A 24,350-nucleotide genomic window follows, 5' to 3' on the forward strand; every position below is an offset into this window, starting at 1 on the left:
GGTCTTGGCTGCAGGCGTCTGTCTGCGCTCTCCAGCTGCTCCTGTTGGACCTCCCGGGTCAATCTGCAGCCACGACGCGTCGCCCGGCGGTCACGACTCATGACTCCTCAGTCATGCTCGCGGATGATTGCTGAGCTCATAGGTGGAGAGGAGGTGCCACGGTAATTGTTCTTTGGAGTGCCCCAATTATGCCAATAAACGGCCCCTCAGTGATGAGGCTAATGGCGAGAGACCTCGTTTGCATAGCATTATCTTAATTGAGCCCGAGGCCTGGCATGAAAACAAGCCTGAGATTATGTTACTGATGGATGGTGGCGATGGTCCGGCGGCAACCATTTACCCGACAGCTATATTAATTAACAGCTATCCAGTTACATGGGCTTTAAAAGGGATGAATAAGTTAACATGGTGACTGTGACGGCGGTGGTGACAGGGCTCCTGTGCTTATGTGTGGGCTTCTAATGGAGGAGACACACTAAAATGGGATGTGTGTGTGTGTGCGCAGAGGGATGCTAAAGAAGGCCTGGCATCGGATCTTATTACCCATTTCCTAAAGGAGGAAACCGAGCCAGCGTTAGTACCAGCCTTTAAATAAATCACCACACAAAGCCTGTACTAATACTTTTAATCGTGAATTAATTACACACTCATTGCAGGGAGAAACCCATAAATGTTCCAATATGCTCTGGCCTGAAATCTTTATCGCCTAATATTTCAGGGAAATAGCAGCTTGAGGATGTGCAGTTTGAAGCGGAGACTTATGTCACGGGTCACCCTCAGACCAGAACTTGGCCTAACACATTGCAGAGTGTCTCTTTGGATCGGGACGGCGTTTTAAATGAAGCAGGCCGGCCAGGTAGCTCTTTTGTTATGTAAAGATCTGCCATGTGATCCGGCAGGATAAAAGAGGAGAGAAAAAGAAACCGTTCAGATAAGCTTCCCCTCATCAGATAATTAAGGATGCCTTTGCTCCAGTTTCCCCTTCTTAGCATAAGTGTCTGATCAACTTTCAAAAAGCTCATCAGTCAGAGTTGCTCCACTCCAGGGGCTTTAAGCAGGTTCGAGCACGGAACCAGGGGGGTCCTGGCCCTCGGGTCGCCCTGTAGGACCGAAATAAATTAGCAAAAAATCGATTATTCTGCAAGATATAGCCGACATACAGTTCCAGGATCGATGATAGGAATTGTTTTTGGAGCATATCTGAAATATTTTATAAGTAACTTGTAGCGCTTGGGTTTTATTGATGCACTGTGTAGTGTTGGGGAAGAAATTGTAATCAGAAGAGAAAGAGCTTTCGTTGACTCTGTGTTTTATGCCTAAACAAACTTTTCATGACTGAATAAACAAACTAATGTTAAGGACAACACAATTTCATACTGTTTAACTTTGTTTATATGTTATTATATATATATATATATATATATATATATATATGTATATATGTATATATATATATATATATATGTATATATATATATATATATATATATATATATATATATATATATATATGTATATATATATATATATATATATGTATATATATATATATATATATATATATATATATATATATATATATATATGTTATAAATGTGGCAATGTTTCTGGCTTCAAAAAGTGGTCTGGGACTTTAATGCCCCTTTCTATTTTTAATTGTGAATCATTGAATCTGAAATGGCCGAAAATGTTGGTATTTGGTCACCACACTAACCATTAGTCTCATCAATTGACTGATGTATAAAACTAGCCAAAAAAGTTCTGAAAGCAGTCGATCAGTTTTTCCAGAAGCCAAAGATGACACCTTCAAATGTCTTGCTTCGTCCACAACCCGAAGCTATCCAGTTTACTGTCATAGAGTCAAGAAAACAGAAAATATGCACGTTCACAAAGTCAGAATCAGAGAATTTTGACTTTTTTCTTTAAAAGTTACTCAAACTGATTGATCAGTTATAACAACAGTTGGTGATTAAATTATTGGTTGACGACTAATCAGTTAATCAACCCCAAGATATTCAATTTACAGTGAAATACAACAGAAACATGTAAGCATCCTCACATTTGACAAACTGAAACCAGCAAGTTGTTGGCATTATTGCAGTCAATCAAGTAAACAATTAATCAACTAATCGTTTTAGCACTAATTTCAACTCGGATGAAACCAGCAGGAAAAAAAGATGACAAATCCAGATTAATTCTGAACCAGCTAATCAATTAATCAACTAATCATTTCAGCAATACTTTTCACTAAGCTGAGAGGCAGGAAAGTGTTAAAGATTTGAATTTTTACTTGATAAAAGACTTAGTTCTTCCCATTTACAAAAGCTAATCAATTAATCAACTAATCGGTTTCTTCAGATGTCGTTTGTTTGAATCAGTCTGCTGTTTTTCAGCCACACTTCTGCAGCTGTTGCTGTGCACCGGCATGCCGCAGGGATCGTCCTCCCTGGATGTCACTACTTTCTGCCGTGCTGCGGTGCAAATGAGGCATGCAAATGAGGCAACGGAATTATGAAGTCGTCCCTTAACAATATGCGGGCCGGGTCAGCGAGACGCGATTGGCTACAGGTTACAATAAGTGGTATTAATTACTGTTTGTGCTGCCATCTAATTGCAGCCTTCCAATGAATGCCCCCCCCCCCCCGGTTACATTTTCCCACCTCGACACCCCTTTGCTCCTTGTCAAAACTCTTCCTCCACCTGTCACAGTGTCTGAGTTTTGTGCACGGCCGCCCACCCCTCTACATCCTCCTCCCCCTCCTCTTCCTCCTCTCCGTCGCCCCCCTCCCTGCCTCCCCTGCTGCCAGTTTTTAACTACACTCCACTCTGGCCTCTGCTCTACTTGTTACAGCCCCAACACGAGTGCAAACAATCAAAGTCTTTGGGAACGCTAAAATATGCATGGCTATCCGTGACAGACAGATAAAGCAGGGCAATTAGCCACGTAATCCTAGAGCATCGTACGAAATAGTCCGCCTCAGCTGTCCTCCCTCCCCTCCTTCCCTTTACTCTCTTGGTCTCCATTAGTTAAATGTACTCTGTGTGTCGGCTCCCCATCAAATCAAGTAACACTTCCCCTAATTGGCTTATAAATAATACAGCAGGCCCTACATTATAATTTCATCAGTGGTAAACATTGCGGGGGCAGTTGGTAAAGAACCTATCCCTCATTAATTTCTTAATTTGGGTAGATGGAACGAAGGGGAAGTGAGGGAATGAAAGGTGGAGAAAGAGGGAGAGACGTGGAGATCGGATGAACGGAGGGACTTGCATCACCTCGGGCGGAGAGCTAGAGAAAAGAGGGAGAGATGGTGGAGGGACAAACATTACAAGACAAGGGGAGGAAGATGCTACCGCTGCTGCTTTTGTTAAGAGATGTCAGATATTCAATCCAGGGGTTTTGTCAGTACTCCTGTGCAATAGGTGATGAGCCCCCTCCTCTTCCTCCGTTTTACACACAAGTACACACAAGTAAACACACAGCCTCTCTCCCCAGTCTCCTTCGTTGTTCTTTTTTTATACCGACTTAATGAATATTTCATAACGAACGGCATAAATATTCATCCTAATGGTTTTGCACATAGTTATTACCGGTATTTCCTTTAAAAAAAAAGAAAAAAAAACTAAACAAAAATACTCATTACAGATTCTGCATAACCAGGCCCTGAAATAATTTCTCTCTCCTCGCTTTTACAGAAGACTTGCACAAGATTATCTAGATCAACTGCTCAGACAGTATCTCCACAATAAGTCACCATTCTGAAAGTCCTCCAAACGCAGCGGGTGTTTGCTTTGTGTCAGCTTTAAGGTGTGATTATTAGCATAGTTGTCTATGGGAGAAGCATACATTTCATTTTTAATTTCACTCACCGGCTGCAATCGCAAGACAAACGGGAGAAATTCACAAAGAGTCCCTGTGTGATGAAATCCTTTTTGTAAAAGGCAATAGGTCTGTAACCAGCCTTCCTCCCCTTGGCAGATAAATGTCACCCAAACCTGCTATTATATTGCATAATGCACTTTTAAGGGAATTTTACATGGCCTGTGATAGATGCTGTGAAATATGAGGTGTGAGAATTTGACACCCTCTGATCTCTGAAAGACAGATATTAAAGCAAACTCTCAAATGAGCCATTTCCCCCCCTCCCTCGCTACTTTCTGTTCCTGCTGAAATGGGGAATATAAAAGGCTCCGAGAGCCCTTCAGTCTTCAAGGGGAGAGTTAAGCGCTCCACATTCTTGGTAAGATTTTGAAAATGGAGCCACCTGAAGGCAATCTGTCTCCGCTGGAACCTAACTTGTCACCGTTACAGAGAGCTGTCACTTCACGGCGCTGCCAGCACTGATGGAGACAGACATCCATCATCCGCCACATTTACGAACACGCCGCGTGATGTCTTGCAGGACTGCTGAAGAGTATGTTTCACTTAAGATCTGCTGAAAACACGCTCAGGCTTCCGTCACCAATGCCTTTTTGTTCACTTGTCCCTGTCATCTTAATGTTAAAAAAGAAAATATAGTTCTGAAGCAATATAGAAATAACTGTCCATCAATCCCACTCAAGGCAACATCACCCAGACCTCATTAAACTGACATATATCTTTTACTTAAGGAAAAGCATCAATAAGTTCTTATGTGGGATTTTACAGATGAGCTGTAAAATGCATTTAGGAATCAAAAGTTCTCATTCCTGGCACAGCTTGAAATCAAGGGTACGTCCCCAACACTGGAGATCCATTGCAGCAGTAAAATGTACTCACAGTTCCCTTTGGGCTTGCACCCCCCTTTAAACAAAAAAACAAGCCTCTAATTTGATAGAACAAACTCAGTGATTAGAGGGACGTCTGAAAAAATTGAACAAAATTTGGTTGCAGCAGAAACATGCTTTTATTTCTTATTTGTTATTCTTGCTATTGTTTCTGATCTAATCACCTCAGATTTTATATTGCAGGTCCTTTCAGAGGCCCTCAGGTTGGGAGCCAGTGATTTAGACAAATGGTTCATGTTAGAGATATAAACATGAGACAAATGTTATTAATAATTGATCAATGGCCACTTGGTCGCCTGATTGAAATGCCACTAGAGGGCCCTAAAGGAAAAAATGACTGTGGGCCCCCTCTGACCTCCACTCTCTATACATTTTGCATGTATAACTTAGTTATAAATAATTACTTTGTGTTAATTGAGCGCATGTATTTTGTTACATGCTCCATACATTAAAATAACAGAGGCCTTCAAACTAGATTTAGCGTTATTGGTGGATACAGTGTTATTAAATATTAATAACTGGACAAGAAAAGTTTAAATCTTCTTGTTTAAGTAAACAAACTGAAACAACCAATCGAATGATCTTTTTGATCATCCATTTGAATGTATTTAAATCATTAACCATTGTCAACCCTGTTGCCAGAATCAGAGCAGACAACGTCCGCGCAGCTCCGAAAGCTTCCAAAGCAGCTGAGCAAACCGAACAGATTTGCTCCCGCCCGCGTCCAGTTCTCCCCAAAACGCTTCAGACGTCCAACGGTTGGGCCGGTGTGTTCCTGCCTTGACATGTCTTGGATATTCAGTTTCAAATTCTATGTTGTGACAATGCTGTGCTTATGGTCCTGTGAAGTTAAGGCACAAGAACCACTTGGTTTCGGTTAGGAAAAGATCTCGTTTTGGCTCACCTGGTTCTGTCTCCGCAAGCACAGCAGGAAGATGTCCTATCCTGCACTTAGAAACTATGAAAAGCCATCTCAAGCAGTCATCTTACTAAGATGTGTAGACATATGTAACCTTTCCCAAAATGACAGGTGTACCAGCAGTTTGGTGAGGTTTAGGCAAGAAGACTACTTGGTTATGTTAAGGCAAACATTGCAGATTGGGTTAAAACAACTATGTTACTTAAGTCGTGTAATGTGAGCGATGTAACTTAGCCATTCTCTTCATACTACTTAGCCTGGCTTCCTCCTTTGCTCCTGTAATAATTATCACAACCACTGGGGGTCGCTGCCTTCATTTTTCTAATGAGGACGGCTTCACCACCATCACCATCTCCTCCACCTCCTGGCGAGTCAGCTCAATTACATGCTAAGTGAATGTTGCTTTACGGTACTTTTAATTCAATGTTTCGGTGGTTCGCAATAACGCACAATGCCAACATTAGAAATTGTCATTAGTTTTAGCCCAAGTAAACTTTTAATTTCCTTCTGAAATGCAGTCAGTTAAAAGTAGAAAATAACAGTCAAAACCGCACTTAAACACAGTACTCAAGAACATGTTCTCAGTCACTTCCCACCTCTGAAAGAGTGGGGTTTCGCGTTAAATGCCAGAAAAGGTTAAACCAAGCGTACACACAAAGCGGCCCCTCCGCTTAATTGCAGCAGCAGCAGAGGAGACAGGGAGCATGTTGGGAATGAGCTCAATTAATGTAGCAGTAAAAAGTGGCCCTCCCTCTCCATGTCCGTTCTGCTGTTCAGTATTAGTTCCACTTCAGTGCCCCCAAAGCCAGGAACAAATAGAGACTCTAATGATGGACATACAACCTCACCCCCCTCTACGCTCCTCGCACAACCCCTCGGCTGGTCTCGGGTCACCGCCCTCCCCTTCCTCGGCTCCCCGGGGACGGCAGAGCAGAGGGAGTCAACCAGTTAGACAAGCATGTTCACCCCATCAGTTCAGAGAGAGCAGAAGACAACCTTGCATACTGACTTCATTAGCACTGACAAGTTCGGGGGGGGGATGTGGCTCAGTTTAGAAGACTTTAGAAACAGCGGAGAGAGGCCTCGCCGGGGCGTGGAGGGAGTCAGCTGCGGCAGAGATGCAATGACGCAACTCTGGGTTGTCGCAGTGCCAAAGTGTTTACAGGACTGTGTTGCGCTTCTGGGCTCTCACTTTAGCTGAGGTGAAGGGCATTCTTTTGCCTGTCTGGAGGCTACACGGATGCATTTACTATCAAGAAGAAATCAGATTTTCTGAGGCCATTAGGATTTGTCAACAAGGGCTAGGCGAGAAACCACATTTTCAGTAAAGTATAAAGTTCAAGTGAGAAACTTCAACAACCAGTGATGTCTCACTGGATGTTCAACTAACCAATCACCTCACAGTCCACAGTAAATGCTGCTAATTATGTTTATATTTATATAACACATTTTGTGCAATCGAACGTTATAAAGATGTCAGGCCATGTTGTTCAGCTCTGGTATGTGTTTATTCTTTTTGTGGACTCTTCAATATCAAGCTTTTGCAGCCCGCTCGTAAAAGAGCATGACTCCGTTGTGAAAAATAACTCACTGGCGGGAAAAATTTAAGTGATTTTGAGTCTTGTTCCGAATTCAAGATTATTTCCTCTCGTGAAATATGAGGATAATCTTGCTCGTGAGATGAAATAAATCCAGCACTTTCAAGAATTTTCCTGACATGCACTTCAATAACTTCGAACAGGACCGATCAAGGCAGGTCGCTGCACGTTGGATATTCCGAAGATTAAACTTTAAAGCTCAGAAACAGGTGAAGTTAAAGCTGCTCTGTCATTTTTAGCTAACTTCCTGTCCATTTGTGTCTGTCATTGGGCAACCAAAACAGGAAGAGGCATTGTTTTGCCCGGTCACTATCCCTCCGTAAAGGTAACTGAAATAATCGTGGAAGATTTTGGAACCCCGCTCTCGAAGTAGGCAAAGTCAGGTGAAGAGGGAGAGTGATAGAAACTGTGGTATAACAAGAATGAACAGACGGGCATTCACTCAATGGAGAGCGCCGGTGTTGTGTTGTAGTCTGTTACGCTGCTGATATGTGTTTCCCATTACAAGCAGGACTGAAGATGGTTCAAAACCTGCATTCTTTCTACAACATATACTCATACCAACTGAGATTGAGTTTTTAGGTCAAATCGGGATTCTCATGGTTGTTTTTTGTTTTGGGCAGTAGCCAGGCTGTTAGCGGTAGCCATGTTGCTAGTGCGCTGATTGCAACACCGGTGCCAACATTAATATAAGACAAGACTAGGAGGGAGGGAAAGTTGTAAAGTTGTCTATATCCACCTTAAATAAACTGAGAAACTGTTAAATTGGATAAAATAGAAAAATATATTTTTTTGGCTAATACTGCAAATTAATTGCCTCACGAATCCAACTGCTACAATGCAACAATATATAAATATTCAGTATCCCCATAAAGTTCCCCTGCTCATTTATTTGCCGCCAACGATCTAATACAACTACATAAAAAGAAAGCTAGCACGCAGCAGACGGTACGGAATCTCTGATGTTTGACAAACTTATATCATCTCATTACGTGTATCATCACAAACTACTCAGAGGCTTCTCTCAGAAATGTGCCACAATGTATAAAGAGGCAACAGGAGACTCATGAAAGCAGCGAGTCTGTAAAAACAACGCGGTGATCCCACCAGGTGATGCAGTCACATGTCGGCGGCGGTGAAGCAGCTGCCACTTTTTACATTGTGAATTAGAATATTTGGAAGCAACAAATTGAATAGATGCTCTTGAGAGAACACAGTGGGACAGATCGCGTTCAAAATCGAGTCTAAACAAAACAAAAGGAATATCACATGGAATTAAGGTGTGAAAAGGTGCCATGAATGTTTTATGCCATCCAGCCACTGACATAAAGGATATAAATATTGTATGCAAAGAGAAAAATCTTCCGTTTGAAGTCTTGAGAGCAAAGACAGTGGGAGAGAAAGGGAGGGGAAGCAGGTAATTACTAGTGGAGCTGCTCTTTGACGGATTATTATACTAAAGCGGGAGGAGGATCAACCAAACACAGCTAACCTCTAACAGTGCTGGTCTCCACCTATCAGTGACAGGAACATTACAACCCGAGGAGCCACTTCCACTTGACAAACTATAACACGGAGCACCAAATCCCCAGGCTGGAAAACAAAAAGAAACCTGAGCCCCTAACACAGCCAGATGCCTGATGGAGCGCTCATTACAAGGCTTTTAGTTACTTTTCACATAACTTACTGCCTAAAACTGTAAACTAAACTTAAGCAGTTTTAATGAAGTGCTGGTGAACTTATTTTCACAAAGGCTCAGCTGTGCCTATGTTTGGCAATCTGATAATTAGTTCCTCTAGAAAATGTTAAAGTCACCACGGATGCCAAATATTTATATAAGAAAAATCATATCATTATTTTCACTGACGATTAATTGATTAGTTAATTGGTTATCAGGTTTTGGAGAGACACTATTAACCTGACCTTAATCTGATTTTCCTTTTTTCCAAATCAAACTACTCGACTGCTTTATACATTTTTGTTGTATGCATTGTTGAAAACAGTGCCACATGGTCGGCACATTTTTTGTGCATTTTACGAAACTTTGCACTAAAAACGATGAGATTTTGTGAGATCAGGACCAACTAGTTAATACTCTTCAAAAGAGCTAGAGTGAGTAGCTTCAGCAAGTTATGTTTTTCCAGGTAATTACCATGTTTTAAGGGGCACTACATGTAATACATGTATATAGTTTTGAAGAAGAAATTGGAACTCAGAATTTAAATATTTGAAATATTAGCGAGGTATTAATGTAAGTATAAAGTTTTTTTTTTGTTTTTTTTTACGTGACTGTATAAACAAGCTTTTCTCTCCCAAACTCCCCATAACACAGTTTGAAGCTAGAAAGGTGGCAGGGTCCGCCAAATATAAACAAAGTATTAAACTGTGTTGTCCTTTAAGGTCGGTTTATTTATTCAGTCATGAAGTCATTGAAGATCTTTCTCTTCTGACTAAAATCTCTTTCCAAAACTAAGTAGTGCAACTTAAAATAGGGCTGGGCACTATGACTTCAAAGTAATATGTTAATACACTATATATTTTTTGATATTTTTAAATAATCTTAAAAGCACTTCATTAGTCCTCAGACTGGGTGACAAAATCAAATATTACAATATTTGTGACCAAATGCCTTTAAAAGAAAGGAAAAGACAACACGTATGTCATATCACGATATAAAGTTATACAGTCTCACATCACAGTAAAGACATCATATCAACATATTGCCCAGCTCTGTGTTTAAACAAGTAGTAAATTGACTCGATAGGATTTTTTACTGGTATTATTTTTACTCTTGAAAAATATGGAGCTGTACTCTTTAAACTAATCTCACCATGAGTCCAAAACAGCCCTCTCTCCTCCTGCATAGGATAATGTGATAAATGATTCACTTTCTAGTAAAATGGGAGACATCCCTTTCTTCCCCCGGCTGGACTGAATCTTCGCTGGGTCTCGGGCCAATAAATGCCACCACTGGGTAAAGAAACGTGGTGGTTTAAAAGGAATGAAATAAAAAAAAGTCCCCCTTTCATGAGAGTCCTGAGTGTTTGGAGCTGAGCCGCCTGCTCTCCCCTCGCCCCGGGGCAGGCTATCATCTCCAGTGACACCAGAGGGAGGCCAGACCCCACCCCACCTCTGACGGGGCCGAGGGGATGGAAGGGATGAGAGGGGCTGGCGGTGCTGCAGGCCCAGTCTCTCAGGTCCAGCTTCCTCTTTGATCACCGGCCGCCGACCTCCATGTCTCCAAAACAAGGAGCCGGGGCCGGGGGAACACGCCGCTGAGCCTGTATCCCCTCCCTTCAGCCCTTGTTCCCTCCAAATATGAAAAAAGGGTTAATTGTATTTAACAATATGCTCTCTAACCTCCCCCCCCCTCCATCACCACCTCCCTCCCCTCCTTGATTAGAATTAGAATCACATCTGGCGCCATGTTCTGTCCCTCATTACTGCTGAATCTCATTACAAGCCGCTCCCGTGGGAGGGAGCGCGCCGGGTTTTTAAGCACACTTTTCGCTTTCTTCCTGCCTCTTGCTCATCTCATCTGCCTCGCCGCTCCTTCTATTCTGCGTTTACATTAGCGGAAGTCCTCATCTGAGAGAATGACTGAGCACCACCAACCCTCCCTCCACCCTCCTCCTTCCAGAGCTTGGAAATTGTTTTACAGTGCCAATTAAAGTAGGTATGTTGAGTTTTTTCCAGAGTATGTATTATTCAGAGTGTATTATTTGTTGCGCTGAAAAAAAGAAGGAAAAAGGGGCCTCACTAAAATAGGACTAGCAGAGTAAGTTCCACTTACTTGCAATAAAAAACTACACCAAAAGGTTCAGAAATATAGTCAACATAAGGAAAATGAGGGAGCTTATTTATGGTGCCCTGAAGTCCTACTGAATAATAGAAACCTCCACATTTGAAACTTTGTTTCTTTGCACCCCTTGTGCAAACACTGTGTCTGACTGGGAATTAATTTTAGTACGGAGGAAATAAAGAAATCTGTAAAGTTTGAGTCCAAAATGTTTTACCTCAGTAAAATATTAATTTAAATCCATTGCAGGGGGAAACACAGTCTCTCTAAACACTCTGTAGGCTGTACTCGTGAGGAAATAAGAGTTGGAACATATAATCAAAGCCTTTTATTTGCATTTTTAAGATACCAATATAAAGGGATAAAAACATGAACAAAATACATGAAATAAAAAATTGTAGCAGTGCTGTCTAACAAAATTGGACCCTGCGTCAGAGCGCGGAGCTCTGAAGGTCGCAGGGAAGCCCTGAGGTTCCTCCCACGGTTCGGCTCTAGATCATGGGCGAGTCGCAGAGCGTGCACGGTGCCTGCAGTAACTTCTTTATCCACTCTGGATCTGTGGGGGAAAGAAAACAAGTCGTGTTTGAACTGGAGGTTTATAAATATGAATATCATTATCGAGACTTTTTACAGCCACTTTCAAACTTGCACTTCGCTACATAACTTTGGGGTGAATTTTACTGGTCTCAGATCTGATTACAAGCTTTTCCCACAAGAGTCAAAGACAGCAGTCTGACTAGGCCGTACCTCATTACAGTTTACAAAAACACACTCAGCACAGGTCAGAATTTGATATTGTCACAAAGTTAAATACACAAAGATATTAAATCGAATCTTGTAACGCCTTCTTGAGACCGGTCTAATGAATTCTACATTTATTTTTTGTAAAAACAAATCTTGATCTTCTAACTTTAAACTAATTTCTTATGCTCAAAGATAATAAATCAGTTTATTAAAACCACAAAAACACTGAATGCGCCACTTTAAGTTGTCTCGTGTCAGATCACTTTGCACAAAGTGATTTCTCTCCCTTTTGCAGTGCAGAGAAAACATGACAACTGTCCCTTGACAACTGCAAAACAAGTTTGAAAAGCAATCAGTGATGCAGCCTTCCTCCTTGATACTGATAATTACTCAAAAACTCAACCTGTTTGAAAGCTCAGAAGGGTTTATTACTGTCAAATACCAACTATAATTGCAACACATGGTTTCAAAACAAAACATAGCAGGCAAAAAATGTGTTGGATGTTTTGAGGCAGGAGCTGGGATGATGTTGATTGAAAGACCTGGGATGCACGTAGCAGTCAGATGAAGCTAACCCTCAAACACTGATGGGCACAATGTGGTTCTGTCCTGACTGTAACCACGGCAGGAAACACACAACTACCACTAGACCACACAGCACCAAACAAAACCATGGCCGGAGGGAGGGTCAGGGTTCATTATAAATGAATAGGCTTTTCATTATTCTAATAATAAAAATGATTGCTTCAATCTACTGTGTGATATCACATTGCACTAAAGTCTGTCACGATAATTACTAAGAATCAACTTGTATGTTTTCTCAGGGCCCATTCTGATGATTAGTTATCAAAGAGACAGATAGTCAATATTTGGAAACTTTGCAGTTAGAGTTAAAATGAAAGTCTTTGTGTCAAAATGTATAACAACCAGTGATGGAATGAACCTAAATACCATCTACCAAAGGACTGTGCCGAAGTACGATTTGAGGTCCCTTACTCTTACTTTGATAAATGTACTGCTTACTTTGCAGATGCAGATTATTCAGTATTGATAGACTACCACTGGTGACGTGTATCCAATCAGATGTGTTGTGGGCAGGACATTGATTGAGACCAACTGGAGATGAAAAACACCAATATACAAAAAATGATAAACATTGGCCAGGCCAATAATCTTCTGCTGGTCTCGATTTTTCCCACTGTATTTGCTGGTAATTTCTGTTAAAGGAGCCAGTGAGTATGTTTCTAGTTATTGTTTTGGGTGTATGGTTTTACTTATTTATGTTTTATTTATTTAGGATATTTGGTATTTGTGTCAAATTCAAATGTCTGAATATTCTTAAGAATTAAAAGTTAAAGAGTGTATTTGAATTATTATGCTATTATATAATTATATTAGAGGTATAAAATGACCTTACAATTACAATTATCCTTTATCTCAACAATAGGCAATATATCATCCAACAAAAGCAGGTATGGAGACAGGCTTAGATACACCAATATGATAATGTGCTACATACAGATACAGGAGAGGAAAGATGTCAGAAACATGTAACTTGTACTTGGAGCATTGGTCAGAACGATCACAGAAATGATTGACAAATCAAATCGATCTGGCTTCATCCACAGCGTCGGTGCTTTTACATGTTTTGCTCAAGAGACACCAGGTAAATCGGAGAAATCTGGTTACACACGTGCAGTGCTGGAAAGTCGACGGGTGATTTACTCCACCGTGCACCATACTTGTGTAAAAACCTTTAAAAAACCTTTACTTTTCATTTTCTGCTACTTTAAACTTCTACTCTACCACATTAAGTGGCAAATATTGTATGTTTTACTCCACTACATTTACTTGACCAAGTTCATTACTAGTTAATTTGCAGATTTAGTTTAATAACACAAAATAAAATACAATAAATGATATTTAAAAGATTTAGAGGAGAAATTCGGAGGACTTACACAGTACAGTACAAAGAAGTTAACCAGCTTAAATGTTTAAGTGATAAATTAATGCATCAGTAATTATAATATAATAATATAATATACATTATTCTCAAATTTGTGAGTCTACATAGTGGGCACTTTTGCTATAGGTACTTCAAGTATATTTTGGAGCTAATGCTTTTGCACGTTTATTAAAAATCTAATACGTGATTTTACAGAGCATTTCTATAAAGCGTTATTGCTACTACGTACAAGATCTGAGTACCTCTTCCACCTCTGTGCAGAACTGTTAACATGCACCAGAGTAACCTGGTTCTTGTAGTGCAGACTCTGGATGGAAATATTTAGAATACAAGGATGTGTCGCTGTGTCGCCATATTGAGCTTTCCTGTCACCCTGCCAGTACCTTCCCAGCCTGACCACAGATTGCAAGTCAGACAGTCACAAAAACAGACAAAACAATCCTTTTTTAACACTTTTCAATGAAGAAAAACAAACAACAACAACACAGCTAATTTCTACAGTCATTCATGTTTTTGTTTTTTTTTTAAGTATGAAGTTTTCGAGCTACAGAAGCGGGACGAAGGCCGACGTTGAAGGTGACAGGAGGAGATGGCTGATGGAGAGTGAGACAGTGAAATGGAGGGGAAGAGAGATGGAAAGTGGCGCTTACCCTCAGGCTGTGGCAGTCTGGCGATGCTATCCAGCAGGAGGCAACGTCTGAACGTCAGCGTCTGGCAGGCCTGGTATGACAACACACACCTGGAGGAGACCGAGAGAAAAAGGCATTAGAGAGCAGGTTGGCAGGGACAGAGACATGCACACACAAGTAGACACAGACTCACACACAGACACAAAAGTAGAGCAGAAACAGCACTGAGGGCCAACTGACGGGCACAGATTTCCCTCCCAGTGCCCACCAGAGGCAGCACATTCTCACTAGCAGGAGAAATATTTGACAGAGGATATTTATGAGATGATGAGAGTGGTGTATGGGTAAATATCAAAAGGTGGGAGGCTTGATTACTGCTCTGTGAAGATAAATAAACCGTCAAAGAAGGCACTTGGCATTAAGATTCAATTCATGTCCTGTCAGGCTCAACTGTGGCATCTGAACCCCGCACAGCATGTTGAGGCTAAAGCTAATAAAAAACATCTTAAGTGGATTAGATTTAAACTCATGGAAGAGAATGATCTATGTACCTGAGCCACATGTGACCGTTTTTACAGACTGCTTGTTTGTGGTCCGAGAAGGGCAGCGCCGCCTGACACAGGCTGCAGCGCTCCAAGAACGTCTGCTTGTTCATCTTTTTCTTGACGTGGCCAATCAGGACCTGTGACGGATGACACACACACACACACACACAAAGCCACAGGGTGTCAAAGTGAAGACAAATACAACACAGTTAAAAAAAATAATATGAGAGCTGATCAGCAGTAGTGGCTAAACAGTCTTTATTAACCCAAATGTAATCCGTCTTCACCTGATGACATACGAGATGTGTCAGTAAAAAAAATGAAAATAAAAAAAATAATCATAAAAATCAGCATCAGCAAATAAACCATTGCACAGAGTTGACGTATCTTTAGCACTGTGGCAATTATTAAATGATGGACTAGGCCCATCTTTAAAGTTAAGTGTTTTTAAGTGCCTATAAACAAACAAGGCAAGAGCTCTTGATACAAGAGGATTACATGTTTTTTAAAGCAATATGTGTAGAATTTGCATTGTAACATTAATGCAGAACAGGCATCTATTTTGAGTGGGGTGCGGACAATAAAAAAGGACTATAGGACTTTGAGGCCATTAAAAGGCCATTTCATGGTACCTTTTAAGGATAAGTTCACCCAAAAATAAAAAATTCAGTCATTATCTTCTCACTCTGAATGCAGATGGAAAGTCAGGTGAAGTTTCATAGTTCATAAAACATTTCTGGAGCAGCACATTAAGGCACTGCAACTGCAGCAAACAACTGAAGTAAAAGGAGGAATTTTAAAATGTAAAAATAACAACCCCCCAAAAAGTCCACACCGATTTGGAAAAGATGTTTGTTTTTTTTAAGATGAAATCTTCACTGTAGCTGCTAAACTAAAAATGTTAGCGCACACTCCATCTGAAGTAGGTGCGTGAGCTCGACACCTCATGTTGAAGGTGTAAAAAAATTATTTTCAAACCAATATGGGAACTCTGGGCTTCCAGAGATTTGGGTTAAACAGGACATGCTGTATGGAGGCCTTTTTTATTGTAGTTTGTTTTTACATTTTAAACCAAGTCTCCATCAATCTATCTGTGGTCTCCTATCCTTTAGTTGTTCGGCAGAATGCAATGCTGAGACGCCGTTTTGCTCTGAAGCTCGGGACAATTTTGCAGACAATGACACCCACCTTTACTTCGGCATGAAGGCGAGTAGAAAATGACTTAACTTCCACTTCTGGGTGAACTTTTCGATGAGGCAGACCCTGTTTTCTTAGTTTGGTGTGACTGACGTGTACTTCTGACCATGTAGTGCAGTGAAGCGGCACTGAGTAATGAATGATTTAGTATTGAATCTATAATGGCTACACAAGACAATATTTATCCAAAGTCAGCTAACAGTTGCCCCCATGAGATACTTGGCATTCCAGACCAAGGAGGGCTGTAGTAGCAAATATTAGTGTATTCAACTGAGTGAGGGTGAGTTTTATCAGTCAAGTTTTCTTTTTAAGGAGTCGAATGTCATTTCTTCTTTGAGAAATAACATAGAAAATTGTCAGGCTGACATTTTTCATAAAGCAGCCGTTATGCTATCTGGAATTTCTTAGCTTAATCTTAATGTGCTTTAAGTGAACGCTGTGCAGCTGCAATATGTTGGATCGCATGTATGTCACTTTGGGATCATAAGCAAATACATGACACTGAGTCACTCTGATCAGGGCAAAATATAACATCACAACATTCAGGGTAATAAGATAAAGTGAATAATTATCCATCAAGTTTTACCTCTGAAGCTCTGTCGTTAGTGTCCTTGGAGAGGAACTCCATCAGGCCACAGGTGGGTATGCTGGTGTTCTGAGTAATCCAGGTGTTGAGGTACACCACCCCCAGCACCTTCTTTATGTTTTCCCTCATCAGGTGGGTCTCAACAGCATTGATCCAAGCCTGCACCTCCGCCAGCTGCTCCTCCTGATTGGCCTCCTGTTTTACTCCACCAGCCTCGCCTTCTTCTTGTGAGGCATCTTCTTCATCTTTTCCATCCTCCTCTTCCTCGTCCCTGACAAACACCTTGCTCTCTTCGTGTGTGGGCTTCCAGCGGTTGTCTGTGGGTGGTGTCTGTAGTGACTGGTACAGCATACGCACCAAAAAGAGCTTGAAACGCCAAAAGTAGGGTGAGTCTACTTCCTGGATCTTTCGATCAAGTTCCTCCAGCAGCGACGCAGGGATGCACTTGTTCTTCAGAATTTGCCACCTGATGAGGTCAAGCAGGTCGGTCATTTTGTACAAGTTCTGTGTGGGGGACTTAAGCAGCAGTGCTGTGGCCATCTCTGGTGTTTTCAGGGTCACAAAGTGAACCTGGTATGTCCTGTTAACGGGATGGAAGTCGTCAACCATACCTTGTGTGCTGGCAAGCGCAATATATGCTCCATTGCGGCTTACCGCAATCCCATGTATCCTCCTCCCTGTAACGTTTTCCGGTTGAAGCATGTCCTCTTGTTTAAAAATCAAAGTGTTCTCTGTAAATGTTGGTGTCAGCTTTTTAATCCACCCGTCTGTGGCACATGTGTACACCGTGACACCATGTTGACTGACTGCTAGCGAGACCACAGGGAGCGAGTGCAGCCCTGCCACATGTGAGTTGTGTACATTTAGTCCAGCTGGCGAAATCATGAGCAAACACCAAAAGACGTAGCAGCCGCGTGAGGCCACAATGAGGCTGCAACTGGATTTCTGGATCGGGTGGATCATCGGGACACATTTGATGTTTTCAACAGCGATTTCGTCACACTCCTTCCAGAGAATGACAGGGTGCCGGAGAGTGAAGTAGCCCTTTACTCCAGACAGGCTGACCGGCATGATCTTGACAGGTCCCACTTCACTGCCGATGATCAGTCCACTCATCCGGCGATCTGCGCTTTCATACTCCCACCAAGCCAGGTCACTTGGTCTAGTCACACCTGACTCAATGATATCATAAAACATGACATCTGCCCCGTTTATGAAGGGCAACACAAACTTCCACAACACAAGGTCACCGTTTTCCATTAAGACGGAGAGGAGGACCATCTCCATGTCTACGCATGTGTTGTCTGTCTGAACCTGTTTGATCGTGTAAACGCTCGACCACTCCATTCTCAGAGGAGTCTGCATACGGAAGCGCCGCTGCAGCTCATCAAAGTCCAGTAGGTTTGCCTGTGGGGGCTTGTTGTCTTTTTTGGCGTAGCCTCGCTCTTTTAGCCTCTCACCATACTTCTTGGTGAGATCGACAAGCATGTTCCACTCGAGTCGCTTATGGCTGTTATGAATGGTGAGTCTGTTATCAAGTGTTAGGCAAGCGAGCAGACAGCGTCCACTTGAGTCGCAACCTAAAGAAGACCAACTGGCATATTTTATTCCTTTCTGCACTCCTACTGCTGGGTTCATCACTGTGTCGGCCAAAAAATTCTGCCTTACTGTGGGGTCCGGATGTGTGGTGAACTTCTCCATTGCTTGAGCTAGCTCCGCTGCTGGTCCTACCTTAAAGGATTAAAACACAAACAAAAGCAATAATTAAGGTTAAAGGTCAGGTTTAACAAACTTTATATGAAACAGTATGTGCAGCAGGACTGTTGGGACCTAAAAGTGGGAAGACAACATCATTGACAAATCAGCCAAACCAGTTGGTAACAGGTTCATAAATCTAGCACATAGCCATGAAATCTTCGTAGACAATCATTTAGAATGAGTTGAAAAAAAGAGCTCAGTGACTCTGTCCATGGTACTGTCATAGCATGCCTCTTTTACCACAAGACATTGTGTGAAATACCTGCCCTACTAGATCTGCCCGGTCAATTGTAAGCTCAGCCTCGAAGGCAGACAATGCAATCTTACAAAGTGGAGCCATTAAGTGCTGAAGCATGCGTGTAAATTGACCATCACTTGTCGCATCACTTACTACAGAGTTCCAAACTGCATCTCATTGCAAAATCAGTATAAGAACTGTGTGTCAGGAGCCTCATGAAGTGTGTTTCCATGGCCAAGCACCTCACCTCACCATGCACAATTCCAGGTGTCTGCTGGAGTGGTTTAAAGCAAGATGCAACTGGACTCAGGAGCAGTGGAAATTTATTCTTTGGATTGTTAAAACACGGTTCACCTCCTAGCATTCTGATAGACAAATCTGGCTTCAGCTGATTACAAGTTAATACTGCCTGACACATGGCATACACAATCTGATATTGCAGTGTTGGTGTTGCACTAACCAAACACGTTTTTGTAATGTCATTGCTTTGCAATATAAGGATAAAGACCTGAAAAAAATGCACATGGGAGAAGAGAATGGTGTAAAAGGGTCTAATTTTAACCAAACCATGTTCCAAATGAGAAAAGGGTCTCGGTCTCCTGATTGAAAGTCTTGTAGTTGACACTAGGGCTGTAGTCGACACTAGGGCTGTAGTCAACCAAAGAAATCCTTGGTCGACCGAATCCCTAAAATTTCGACTTAACACGCCAAAAATCGACCAATCAGAATTTTGGTCGAGCCAGAACGTATCGACCAATAAATCGACCAGTCGACTAGGAGATTAGAGCCCTAGTTGACACCTTCAGCCGCGATGGCTTGCTCCATATGTGGACGCTTTTTTGTAAGCGAAAATGATGGTCCTGAAGCAACATTAATTATAATATTTTGGGACCACCACTGACATGGTGATATCAGAAAATCCTCATGGCATCACACCCACTGTAAAGTTTGATGAAGCATAATGGTCTCAGCTGTTTTTCAGTCTTCAGGCTACGTCCCTCAGTTTTAGTGAAGGGTCCTAATGCAACAGGATGCAAAGATATTTTAGCCAATTGGGCGCTTCCAACTTTGTGGCAACAGTTTGCTGTTCCAACATGACTGTGCCGTGAACAAAGCAAGACACGATTAGACAAATTTTGTGTTGAGGAACTCCACTGGCATCAAGCTTCAACCCCACTGAATACCTTTGGGAGGAATCACAATGCACATTGCGAGCCAGGCCTTCTTGTCCAACATCGATACCTGACCCCACAAATGGTCTCTTGGCTGAGTGGCCACCAATTCCCACAGACACTCTCCAAATTCTTGTGAAAAGCCTTACCAGAAGAGTGGTGGCTGTGTTACTCATGATGGGTGGATCCATCCAACTACATATGGTATTAATGGCCACAGTTTTAGAATGTGATGCCTAATAAACTCATACAGCTGTGATAGTGGGATGTCCACTTACTCTGGCCATGTAGTGTCACCAGACAGATAGTATGTGGCCTCTAAAAATCAAATTGCTTTGAGTGCCATTGACTGTACAAGCAGTTAATCATATCTATAAAGGACAACAGGAATCCAACATTGGCTGTCTGCCACTGTACCAAGTGGATTATAAAATTCAGCTCCATCCAGTATTTTATCTGCCAAGTGGATTTTTGGAGTGGAGACGAACCTATAAACAATCATGTTTACACACTAGAGCAGCTGCATGGTGACAGATTTACTGCAGCAAAATTGTTTTTCTGTTTCTCTTTTCATCAACATTTGTATTTCATCACTTTAATTATCTTTCGTTCAGTTCAGTAAATAATGAAAATACAGAAACATCCACCACTGCCAAGCTAATAGCACACAAGTGAGTCTTAGCTTGGCTGTGTTTCTGATGCATGTTTACACAAATTGCTTAACAAGTACACAAATTGTCGTAACACTACTCCAGTAGACTCACAGATGTCATTTGTTAATCAGTAATCACCTACAGACACAGTTGTTACTTGTTAGCAGTGGTATTAACTTGTAATGTTTCAGCACTTTGGTTGCAAAATACACCCATGTTGTCCAAAAACTCTGTTAACTAGAATAATCTGTATGCCTCCATCAACCAGCACAGTTGCAGTTGGAATCCATGTCGGTCCAGACTCATTTAGTGAAGACTGATATCTATATTAAAAGGCTAAATGAAAGTTATTACTATATTGACATGTATGATTCTAGTGAATAATTTCCGGTGGGAAACAAGCTTTTTTCACAAGAAGGCTATTTAAATGGGAGTACAGAGGACTGAGTGCTTTGTCAAAGAGTGCAACAACCATTATCTGAAGCTCAGTTCTCCACTTGTACAATTTAGTGTGGTATAACCACTTTACAAACTGCATGTCCTTTTGCATCAGTGCTACACTATAAATGAACAGTTATCTTAGTGATTTTTCATCCCTAACTTATGTAAAAGACCTTTAACAGATAAATTTGTATATTTGGTTAATAGTTTACCGATTTTGTAAGCAGTGTTTTTAACATTTTTGATAGATGGGTAACCACAGTGTTGGACTCTGAGCAACATTCGTTCCTTTTAAAGCTGCTCAGTGGCAGATGAAGCCCCAAGAAAAAAATACCATGTTGTCCGTGTTGTGGGGCCCATAGACACTTTCGCCAGCTAACTTCTGGTTTAGCGTCTGGCTAACTTGAATAGAGATAAAATGCTTTAATCTTGCAGCTCTTCTTAACTTAAATTATGTTTACTGGGGATTGTGTCGCTCAACAAAAATGTTATACAGACGCTTCTTTCACAATGTAAGCTTATGGGAAAAAGCCATTTTGTGCTCCAACATTGTAATTAAATGGTTTGGCCACTACAAAAGTTTTCCAAGCCCCCAGGAAAGCCTGGCGCTCTTCCTAGGTTAGCTAGCAACATGCTAACATTAGATCAGTATACTCTGTGCTTGGAGGAGCTGATAAAAGACAAAAGTGGCTGTTCACTGTCTTGTGAAAGTGAGCGGTATAGACTGAGACTGGTATCACAAATTCATTATCTGACCAAATGTGAAATATGGTCACAAGCTTGCATTCTGTTGCCGCTGGATAATGGCAGGACATTATGATGTTACAGTGACATCTGAATACAATATGTTGTCACTTCATCATGTTATTTTTTTTTAGACATTTGTGTGTCATTTGCCATTATTAACGTATGAAGTCTTGATCAAAAACATGATTTGTATGGTCAAAGTGACCTTTGGCTGCTAAATACTAATCAGTTCATCCTTGAGTCCGGGGGGAAGTTGTGCCCTTTTGAAGAAATTCCCCCATGGAATGCCTGAGATATCATGTTCATGAGACGAATAGACAACCCAAAGACATAACGCCACTGCCCACTGCTGTCGGCTGTTGGAGGCATAATAAAAACCCCATAATACCCGCTAACATCTTTGGTTTTCTTTAAGGATGCTGGCACATAATCACTTTTCCATCAGTCTCCATTCAAGCAGCACTCAAACATTAATTGATATTGCACCGGTACAACTCTCAACAGAGGTGAGAAGAAAGCAAGAAGGCTCACAGCTTAGCTACTTCCATCATCAACAAAAAAATAGGCCTATGTGTTTGAGTCAGAATGTTATTGAGGCTTTTGTGAAACAAGTTTTAATGTCTTCAGCATGCAATCTGATGAGGTATACAATCTGCTGCTCTCTACCAGTTAGAAGTTAGAAAGGCAAACCCATCAGTGGGGAAGGAGGGAATCACCTAGTTTTTGTGGATTTGTGGACCCAAGTGCCAAGCAAACCTGCAGACATGCGCAAATTTTGGTGCATAAATTATATTTCTTTCACTTCATTGTGTGCTTGTTGTTGAAGTACGTAACAGCATGACATCATTACGCCAACAAGTCGGAATATTTCCATTATCACAACGTAATCTGTATTATTTTTTTTAAAAAGGAGATTGGACACCGATCGTACATACGAGCATCATTATGTTTGTTTCAAACATTTTGAAAGCCGTTAATGGTCGAGTTTGCAACTTAAAAAGTGTGATTTTGGAAAACTCTTAATAACTCATTTTAATTTAGGATTCCATTTTTGATACTGGAAATATCACACAAACTTGGAACTGACAATAACTGCATAGTCATAGCTTTCTAAATGTTTCATGAGGCACAAGGATCAGGTATAAGTTAATGAATTTTGAACCAGTTAATTGAACCTGAAAAGACAAATAATTGTCAAGTGGAGTATAAGTATATCTCCCTGACAGATTCTGTCTCAGCTGAGTACGATAGTGAGTAACGTTAGTTATTTTTAGGTTTTGACATGGTGTCAACATGACAGCTCAAATCTCAACAAATCATCAACAGCACCTTCCAAACCAATCAAAACGCAATTCAAAGTGCATCTGAAGCATTTGAAAAAGAAAACATGGGATGTTACAGAAAGTAAAATGGATTTAATTTCACTAACACCATACTACAATCAACCTGATGTTTTGACATGCGTCAGCAGAGCCTGAGGCCAGATCATGAGCAGAGGATCTGAGTGGTGACACTCCCCCCTCTCTCTGGTTCCCTCTCTTTGTCTGCAGAGAGAGGGGGGCGATGCTAACAGATCAGGAGTCAGCTGCACTGGTTGTTATTTTGTCCCAATACAACATGAGAGAGCATGAACAGCGTACGTATCAGGTTTATGAGCCGGTTGTCTGGCTGGAGATTCAGTACACAACCAGCACAGTCATGTTTACTAACGTTAGCTAAAGCTGTGTCAACTAAGCTAAGCTAAATGATACAGCCTTGATCGTGTTTCCTTCACGCTCTGGAGGAAAAGGGGGAACATTTGTGCATATTTACCCGCATTTTGTATGCTTCGTTGGGGACGGGTATTGAGGTCCTGTGCAGCGTCAGGTCCTGTTTGTTGCTGTGTACATCGCACACCAGCTCCATCAGCGACAGGGAGCTGGTGGTGCAGACAGCCAGGCGGTGGTCCTGCGACCAGGCGAGCGGCTGCAGCCCGCTCACCGGAGACAGGAGCGGGACGGCGGGCTCCCGCTTAACAGGCACATTCTCCGGAACGAAGAGTGGACCGTCCTCGGTCTCTGGCTCTGTCTTAATAATTACATTTTGGGGCAGTGAAAGCACTGGATCTGACGGACTGGCGGCCGCCATGTTTTCGGCGGGGTGGAAGTGACGTGGGGGAGCGCGGGAGGAGAGAAAGGAGGGACTTCCTCCGCCAAGTTAAATAGTGCAGTGTGTACAATTTCAACATCTGTTTTTATGATTAAAATAAATACGTTTATTGCTGGACTGTAGTATTAGACTACATTACTTTTAGTTAGGGGTACCAAATAAACAGTCATATGTTTTGACATTGTAATAAATAACAAGTCTAAAACCAGCTAAAACTAAGAGGGACCTGATTTCGGCGGATAAACTGCTGCAAAGCAAATATGAGTTACTGGGTGAAAACATGACCTTGTCAGTTTCATACAAATGAAAACATTTTGTTGAACTCACACACAGAGCTTTCAGTCACAAAGGTCCAGCTTCCCATCTCAGTAGAAGACTGCAGGCCCCCACACACCGCACAGACTCAAACCGAGAGCCGACGGCCTTTATCCGACCACTCTGTT

General features: G+C 41.6%; 1 protein-coding gene and 1 long non-coding RNA gene across 2 annotated transcripts in view; one reads left to right on the forward strand and one right to left on the reverse strand.

Moving 5' to 3' along the window:
* The window catches only part of LOC115592281 (uncharacterized), a 49,674-nt gene extending 35,224 nt beyond the window's left edge, over positions 1 to 14,450 (forward strand). The window contains exon 4 of the long non-coding RNA XR_003986101.1: positions 14,323 to 14,450. This is a non-coding gene — a long non-coding RNA (uncharacterized LOC115592281). The remainder of the gene's footprint in view (positions 1 to 14,322) is intronic.
* On the reverse strand, positions 11,397 to 23,912 carry gtf3c4 (general transcription factor IIIC, polypeptide 4). Its single transcript, XM_030434871.1, has 5 exons — positions 23,572 to 23,912; positions 16,751 to 18,481; positions 14,974 to 15,104; positions 14,444 to 14,532; positions 11,397 to 11,639 (listed from the first exon to the last, which is right to left on the reverse strand). Exons 1-5 carry the CDS (start codon positions 23,884 to 23,886, stop codon positions 11,575 to 11,577), a joined length of 2,331 nt encoding a protein of 776 aa, XP_030290731.1. The 5' UTR covers positions 23,887 to 23,912; the 3' UTR covers positions 11,397 to 11,574.
* Between the last annotated feature and the right edge of the window lie 438 nt (positions 23,913 to 24,350).

The sequence above is a fragment of the Sparus aurata genome, chromosome 12 (assembly GCF_900880675.1).
Source record: "Sparus aurata chromosome 12, fSpaAur1.1, whole genome shotgun sequence".
Classification (NCBI taxonomy): Eukaryota; Metazoa; Chordata; class Actinopteri; order Spariformes; family Sparidae; genus Sparus; species Sparus aurata.